Source organism: Eretmochelys imbricata, chromosome 1 (assembly GCF_965152235.1).
Source record: "Eretmochelys imbricata isolate rEreImb1 chromosome 1, rEreImb1.hap1, whole genome shotgun sequence".
NCBI lineage: Eukaryota > Metazoa > Chordata > Testudines > Cheloniidae > Eretmochelys > Eretmochelys imbricata.
In genome coordinates, this window is record NC_135572.1 from 4,027,996 (window position 1) to 4,037,023 (window position 9,028).

A 9,028-nucleotide genomic window follows, 5' to 3' on the forward strand; every position below is an offset into this window, starting at 1 on the left:
CTCCTGGTCCCTGTCTCCAGCAAGTGCTGTGCAGGGAGTGGGGAGCCTGGCAGGCAAACCCTGCAGGTGTCACGCAGGGAAGGGGGGCATGGCAGGCAAACTCTGACAGAAAACTGAGGGGGGTTATGTGACCCTGTGTGCCCCCCTGTGTGTCATCTCTCTGCCGGAGTCAATGGGAGCAGGGTGCAGTGTCCCTGGTTAGCAGGGTGCTCACCTGTGGGGAGCCTAGTGTGCGCTGCGCTACCTTACCTTCTGGCAGTGCCAGGGGAAAGAGCAAGTCCTTTCCTGGACAAGTGTGGGGCTCTTTGGGAAAGATAGTGCAGGACCAACCCCACCCTAACCTAGATAGCAGGAAAGCTCCAAGCCCCCAGCCAGGACACAGAGCTGCTAGTATGCACACTTCTCTTCCTCCTTATCTCCCACCAATCTCCGCTGCCCAGCCCAGAGATCAGATTGGGATCCTCTTCCATCTGAGCCCTACTCCAGGCATGGCTTCTAACGCAGGGGGCCCTCTGTCCCGGGAGAGCGGGGAGCCTTGGGCAACCCTGCTCCCTCTGGAGGATTTAGCTGGCTTAGTGCCTGCCTGCTCAAGCTGCCGCTTCGATACACCCTCTCCAGCACTTCATATCTCTTGCCTGACTGTCTGGTTGCCTGCCTCTGAATGCCCAGCTGGCTCTCGATTGGCAGGTCACTTCATGTGGGAAGTATCAAAGCATGCCCCCTTTAGTACATCACACTGAGCTCTCGTCGGACTGCCCACATGAAAGACCGGTCCAGGGTTTGACCTCCAAGTCTAATTGGGATCACATAGGACATGGGCTCAGGTATCCTGACTCCGAGTGCTCTCTCCTTATCAGCCACTTCCCTGACCAGCTGATCATTGCATGACATTCAAACCACATACAATGTACCAAACAGCAATGATAATATAAATAAGGAACAAATGGGAAAGTGTCAAGGAAAGAAGGGTCTTCCCATATGGACACGAAAAATACCACAAACAGCCATCTTGGGACATGAGGAAACTTTTCAGTCTGTTCCTCACATGTCCAAGGCCTCCTGCCCAAGCCCTGGCTGTGCTGTGGTGATACCGTAGGTCAGACATTTGTTCTGGAGGTGGTCACATACCCTCAGGCTCTAAGTGGCATGACCCTTCTCCCCAGCATCTGCCCTCCTATCAGATTCACTTCCCCCCTTCTGAGTCCAGCCTTCAAGGCCCTCCTGTCTAGCAACGTCTCCTTGTGCTCGACCCTCTGCCTATGACGTCACCTTGCTTTCCCCAGCTGCTCATCATGCTCGGCTGCCATGTTACTCTAAAAGGCAATATTTCATTCTTGCTGTCTTTGTCAGATGTAAAATGCTTCTGCTGCTGGTCATACATCAGCAGATACCAGTGCAAACATTTCTTTCTTTGGTTCCTTGGAGTGTCAGGTCACATATCCAAATTTCTGAGTTTTTTACTCCACAGCAGTTCACCTCAATTGGAAACCAAATAATTTCCCCTATTCCCACCTTTGAGAACACTTCCATGATTTTATCTGATCCCTTTTATCAGGACATGATTGTCCAAAATACTCCAACATTTCTGGTATATATTCCCCCTCGGGGACTACAATTAAAACAGGTATTAACTCGAAAGGAAACACGCCTCATTCAAATTATGAATTACATGGATGAGGCTAAACAAGCTATTGTCCAATTATTAGATGGGGGAGATGAAGGAGTAAATGCCCCCCAGAGAAGAACCTGGATTAAAGGGATTGATTATTGTCCAAGGTATTGCAACAGGAATTATTGTAAGATATATACAATATAAGATTAACAAATGAAAAGAAAGAAAAGGAGTACTTGTGGCACCTTAGAGACTAACCAATTTATTTGAGCATAAGTTTTCGTGAGCTACAGCTCACTTCATCGGATGCATACTGTGGAAAGTGTAGAAGATCTCATTATATACACACAAAGCATGAAAAAATACCTCCTCCCACCCCACTCTCCTGCTGGTAATAGCTTATCTAAAGTGATCACTCTCCTTACAATGTGTATGATAATCAAGTTGGGCCATTTTCCAGCACAAATCCAGGTTTCCTCACCGCCCCCTACCCCCCAACTCACTCTGTGGGGGGGGGGGGGGTAAGAAAACCTGGATTTGTGCTGGAAATGGCCCAACTTGATTATCATACACATTGTAAGGAGAGTGGTCACTTTAGATAAGCTATTACCAGCAGGAGAGTGGGGTGGGAGGAGGTATTTTTTCATGCTTTGTGTGTATATAATGAGATCTTCTACACTTTCCACAGTATGCATCCGATGAAGTGAGCTGTAGCTCACGAAAGCTTATGCTCAAATAGATTGGTTAGTCTCTAAGGTGTCACAAGTACTCCTTTTTTTTTTGCGAATACAGACTAACACGGCTGTTACTCTGAAACCTGTCAAAATGAAAAGAAAGAGAGCAATTGCCCGTACAGGCAACAGATAATGATGCTGGTGAATATGTATCCATAATGCCTATTGTAGAGATGTATCAGGAGGTAGAACACCATTTTGACATCTTGCCTCCACCCCAAGAGGTGGAAATTAATGTGGAACATAGAATCATAGGATTGGAAGGGACCTCAAGAGGTCATCTTGTCCAGTCCCCGGCACTCATGACATGTCTGCATGCATCCGCTATCCACCCCCACATCTATGTGATGGGGATTATATGCAATCACCCCATCAAAGGGGGGATTTGTGGCACATAAGGCCAGTTTGCTAGCTTGCTATATTGCAGAACGTGATTTCTTTATTGGGTTGATTGATTATATTATTTTCTTGCCTTTTTGTTAATGTTGACTTCCAGTATATGTTATGCATAATAGTTATTCATCGTAGCTGGCTGTAATGCAAGGAACCTACAGGCCTATATCGTGCATGATTAGCTAGAGCAAGTTAGTATGAGGGTTTATAACCTTTAATGTAGATAAATGGCCTACCGGTTACCCCTTTTGACTTTGGGGAACTGAACAGGGAACTGAACAAAAAACAGAATATGTTTACAATAGGTCTGGAACAGATCGGTAATGGCAGGGTACACCACAGAATATGGAAATCATAAGAGTCATAAGTTAGGCCAAAGGTAATGGTTTTGGGGCTGAGATAATCAATATTAATATTATGAATATATGTCATAGTATGTTACCCTATACATTAAGTGTACCTGAAGATTTATTTGGTTGAAGAAATAAGATTTGCGCATGGTAGATTGTGCTCTGATTAATGCAGTGCCAGGACCCTATGAGAGGGCAAACAACCATGCAGGAGGATCAGTCTTTCTGTCTCCTATCAAGCTATCAGCTCAGCTTTGCTATATAGCTTAACTACTTAACACTCAAACCTAATCCCTACCAACTTGGGAAACCTGGACCAGCGAATTCACCAGGCATTCCAGATATTAGGCTGGTCCTCTGTCTCCCACTAAAAGGTCTTCAGGGAAGGGTGAGTATGCTAGTTTAAGTAATCCATTAGCAGACCTTTCCACTGTTGCTCCAACTATCCAAGGTCTCCACAAAACAATGGCAAAAATGAGATATCAGCCAATCTAGGTCATGAAAGACAGTATTGCAAGCAATTCAATCACCTAGATGTTTGGTGGCAATCCCTGTTTCATCTGTTTTACAAACTCCAAGATGACATATTGACACTTATTCTTGACATGTTTGACAACAGGAATGGGTAGTGTGTATTTGAAAACTCCACCTGAAAGCGATTCCAAAATCGACTGTGCAAAGCGGTAAGTAATTTGACTGAAGGTGAAGTTGTAGTTTAACACAGCAGTCCCTCTGGTGTTGCACCCCATAATGCTTTATGGGAATATGCTTATGAATGTATACATGACATAACTGGAATATGTTTTATGCTACATATGCCGTGCAACATATCTCTGTAAAGGTTATGATCTAATGAATATATTCATCGTATTTGTATGCATGTGTCATTTTTGTACTCGAAGTTAAGAATATTGGCTGTGTACTTGCTTGATTTTAAGTAGCCTTAGGAAAGCATTTGGTCAGCTTCTTGAGAAAGGAATGTGCAAATTAAGTGCCCAGGCAAGAAACACTTAATGAACAATGGATAGTGGGAGACTCCAATCCACATAAGAAGTCTTCCTGGAGACATTTAATATAGCATGTGGGCAATGGCTGCTGCCTGTAAAAACTGAATCATGCATGGACATGCCCATGTGACTCCAAAACTCCATCTTGGAGCTGGACTTTGCATAGGAAAGGGGAGGGGGGTCTCCACCCACAAGAGAAAGTCTATTTAAGCCCCTGGGAGACCCCTCCATTTTGTCTTCTGCTGGCTCAAGAGATAGACTCACCACCCCCAAAGGATACCTGAAAGAAACTGGAACAAAGGACGCTAACCCCAGGGGGTGTGAATGATTGCTGGATCCCGATTAGAAGGAGATTAGTCTGTAAAAGGAAACTTACTGGAACACCTCTGAGCGTGAGGTTTTATCTGTATTCAGTTGTCTTACTGTATTAGGCATAGACTTGCGTATTCTATTATATTTTGCTTGGTAATTCACTTTGTTCTGTCTGTTACTACTTGGAACCACTTAAATCCCTAAATTTAATAAAATCATGTTTTACTTATTATTTAACCCATAGTATGTATTAATACCTGGGGAGGGAGGGCAAACAGCTGGGAATATCTCTCTATCAGTGTTAAAGAGGGTGAACAATTTATGAGTTTACCCTGCACAAGCTTTCTACAGGGAAAAATGGATTTATTTGGGGTTTGGACCCCACTGGGAGTTGGCCATCTGAGTGTTAGAGACAGGAAGACTTCTTACACTGCTTTCAGTTAAGCCTGCAGTTTGTGGGACGTGGTTCAGACCTGGGTCTGTGTTCGTAGCCGGCAAGCGTGTCTGGCACAACCAGGCAGGGATTTAGAGTCCCAAACGAGCAGGAAAGGCAGGGGCAGAAGTAGTCTTGGCACATCAGTTGGCAGCCACCAGGGGGTTTTTGTGATTCAATCCATCACAGTCCAATTCTTAAAAGTGCACACTTTCACAACTCTCATCAATAAGCTTTAGTAAAATGTCTTCAATTCCTACAGCAGCTTTTGTGTATTAGCACTTTCAAACTGAAACACTTGGTTTATCATCCAGGCTTCCTGAAGGATTAGACATACAAAAATCAGGAAAATTTTGTTCAACAGATCAATGCACATAGGATAAAGAAGTTCAGCATTTGTAGTTTATTTATTTGCCTTGGCTATCAGAAAGTGTCATTTCCATTTATCACACAGGGACTAATGGAGAGGCACCTTGCTTCACAAAGTTGCAGTCTTATCTTGTGGTCTGGAAGCCATGGAAAGTCCGAATAAGAGGGTGTCTGGGGTTGGGGGCTGATGGGTGATATTGAAAGAGTTCAGGTGATAGTCATAGGGAGGGAACTCAGCAACAGAGAGTGTAGTGCTTGGTGATGGAGTGATAAGATGTTAGGTGTGAGGAACTTCTCAGACTGTGAACTTCCACAATGCTGAACTCAGCCAAACTGGGACAGAGCACCCTTGATTAATGAAGAGATAGACTGTCCCCCTCTGGTCAGACAGGATTAAAGTCAATGGCCCCTGGCTTTCATATTCTGTTGATGTATTTAACAACTTTGTCACGAAGCTCTTTGGTTTTGACCCCATAAATGATAGGATTGAGCATGGGGGGGATGAGGAAATTGAGGTTGGCTAAGATGATGTGAATATGGGGAGCAATGCCCTGACCAAACTGATGTGTCAGGTTAGAGAAGAGTGAGGGAGTATAAGAGGTCAGAATCACACAGATGTGGGCTGTGCAGGTGTTGAGGGCTTTCTGGTGGACTTTCTTGGAGGAGATTCTGAAGACAGCCCTGATGATCAGACCATAGGATAGAAAAATGAGCATCAGGTCTAACCCAATGACTACAAACACTATCACCAAGCTGTATGTCCCATCGACTGTGATGTCCCCACACAATATCTTCGCCACAGCTATGTGCTCACAGTACGTATGGGGGATAATGTGGTTGGCACAGAATGGCTGCCTGCTCAGAAGCAGGGGCAGGGGCAGAATGAAGAGAACAGCTCTTATCAAACCCACTAGCCCTAGCTTGGCTATTCGTGCGTTGGTGAGGATGGTGGCATATCTCAGAGGGTTACATATGGCAACGTAGCGATCAAAGGCCATTGTCACAAGGATGGATGAGTGCATAACAGAAACCGCATGAAGGAAGAACATCTGGGTGAGGCAGCCACCCACAGTAATGCCTTTCAAATTGAACCAAAATATACACAGTGCCTTAGGTATGATGGACGTAGACTTGCCGATGTCTGTGAGCGCCAGCATGCAGAACAGCAGGTATATCGGCTTGTGCAGGGTCTGCTCTTTGCCTACAACAAACAGAACTGTGAAATTTCCCAACAGCCCAATAATGTAGAATGTAGAGAAAGGGATGGAAATCATGATGTGGGCAGTTTCCAGGCCAGGGATGCCCATTAGGATGAATGTTGAAGCATCAGAGGGGGTGAAGTTGAAAGATGCCATGAGGTGGTTGATGCATTGATCTGGTTCAGAAAAGTTCAAGGTGCCTGAGAAGGGAGATAATTACAGCAAGGGGGTTACATGCTTTATAGCAAATAGTACAATAAATATTTTATAATTATTAACAATCTAGAGAAGGGTGTGTGTGCGGTAAGGTGGTAACATTTACAGATGGCACCAGATTATTGAGGTCATAGTCAAGTCCAGAGAAGTTTTCAGACGGAGCTAACCAAGCCAAGTGAATGGGCAGCATGATGGCAGATGAACTTCAATGTCAATAACTGCAGCGTTTATGCCCATTGGAGGGAAAAGCTTGAACTTCTCAAATATCTTTCAAGGTTCTAATTTAACTGTATGAATCCAGTAGGTGGATCTGGGCATCACAGTACACCGCTCTGTGAAACTTTGTTCACATTGCAAGCTTTGACAGAAACTAAGCAAAACATTTGGATCCAGGAGGAGTGGGATTTAGTTGGGGATTGGTCCTGCTTTGAGCAGGGGGTTGGACTAGATGACCTCCTGAGGTCCCTTCCAACCCTGATATTCTATGATTCTATGGAGTTGGGAATCCTACAGTAAATACAATGCCATGAGATCAGTGAGTCAATGTTTCACCCTCCTCTAGGCTCCTCTGTGTAATACTGAGCACCCTTCTCACACAGGATATTGCAGAACTAGAGGAGTTCAGGGAAGGACAATGAGAATGATCAAGGGCCTGGGGAAACTCTCATATGGAGAGAGGTGGAAAAGACTGGGATTGTTATTTTAGAAAGGAGATGTCTAAGAGGGGATATGAGAAAAGTCTATAAAATATGAGTGGTAAGAGGAGATGGAGAAGGTATTCTCCTGTCTCATAACACAAGATCAAGAGGACATTCAATTATACTGAAACGTGGTAAATTCAAAACAGATAAAAAAGAGTGCTTTCTTCACTCAATGCTTAGTTACACTCAGGAACTTATGAGCAAAAGAGGTAGTTATGGCCCTGAGCTAAGGAAGAATCAAGAACGGTTTGGACAATTTTATGGATAGTAAGACTATCCAGTTATAATAGTTACAGGTAAATAAATATTTTGGAAAGCGTATCTGTCCATGAGTTTCAGGGCACAAGCCAATCTCTAGTTGTTAAGCATTAAGGGTGACACCCTCAGGAGGGTCAGGTCATCCCCCCATCCACCCACTGCTGGGTTTCTTACACCTTCTTCCATAGTATCTTGGGCTGCCACTGTCAGAGAGAGGACACTGGACTAGATGGACCATAGGACTGATCTACGATGTAATTCCCATGTTGGAAAGGAGCCAACTTTTCCCCAGGAAAACAGATATCATCATGGTGAGATATGACTTTGTGCTGAACTTGTTTCTTTTGGCAAGACACTTTCTTGCAGTCACCCAGCTTTATCCGAGACATGTGTGATACTCTATACATCAGGGGTGTGCCCTGTAACCCCATATTCCTCATTTATATAGAATTGTGATCTTGCATATAAAGCATGCCATGAGAGGTATCAGGGGAAAGGTTATGATCTGCTGAAAGTCATTGTTCTAGCTAAATGTGGATATCATTAGTGTATATGAAATTGTGAGATTGTGTTGTATGGTTGTCACTAAATGATGCTGTAAATTGGGAACCAGCAGCTCCCCAGAGACAACAGCAAGAAAAAGTCAATAACGCCCGCGCGGGTGTCAAACAACCATCAACAGCCATTGTCGAGCAAGGGAGCTACAGTGCAATGACTTGCTTGCACTAGGCCACACCAAAGGAATTGCTCAACCTTGTCTGGTGACTCTGTAGTGCACACCAAACATGCCTGGACTTCTCTTCTCCAAGCACATGGACTAAGGATATAAATCAGAACACAATATCCCCTTCTTGGCCTTTTCTCCTCTCCCCCCTGGCCTACGTTGGAAGCAAGAAGGATGCTCAGAAGACTGAAAACTCCAACAGAGGAAAGTGGCCCAGGTTTCAAGGGTGAAACCTGTGTATTATGAACTGCAATATCCAATGTGATGAGAAAAAAAAAAGCTTAATCTAGATGTTGCCTGGTCTAATAGTGTTGAGAGTTTAGCCTCTATGCTTATATTTTATTTTATTTTGGTAACTAACTCTGGCTTTTTGCCAATCACTTAATAATCACTTAAAATCTGTCTTTTGTAGTCAATAAACTTGTTTTACTGTTTACCTTTACCAGTGAGTTTGACTGAAGGGTTTCGTGAATCTGCCCACATGTTGTGCTGAGTGATCACAGTGCCTATAGGGGTTGCTGCTTGTCATTAGCAAAGCATTGTGAGAGACAGCCCAGGCTGGAGAGTTCAGGGGGCACAGCGGTCCCACAGTCTCAGGCTGCACCCCGGAGATCCCATCACAATAAATTGCAGTTGTTAACTAACACGTGTAAGGAGAGAGACATGTTAACATCTCAGCTGCTAACCCTTCTCATGCCTGAATATTGATAAAGCTTGCAG

General features: G+C 44.3%; 1 protein-coding gene across 1 annotated transcript; it reads right to left on the bottom strand.

The window, feature by feature from the left end:
- Window positions 1-5,626: 5,626 nt before the first annotated feature.
- On the bottom strand, window positions 5,627-6,565 carry LOC144278246 (olfactory receptor 52P1-like). The gene has a single exon (XM_077839486.1). The coding sequence runs from the start codon at window positions 6,563-6,565 to the stop codon at window positions 5,627-5,629; it is 939 nt and encodes a 312-aa protein (XP_077695612.1).
- Window positions 6,566-9,028: the final 2,463 nt, after the last annotated feature.

What these genes read in the sequence shown, in the direction of transcription:
- LOC144278246 (XM_077839486.1), bottom strand. Translation starts at nt 6,565, where the DNA reads ATGGCATCTTTCAACTTCACCCCCTCTGATGCTTCAACATTCATCCTA.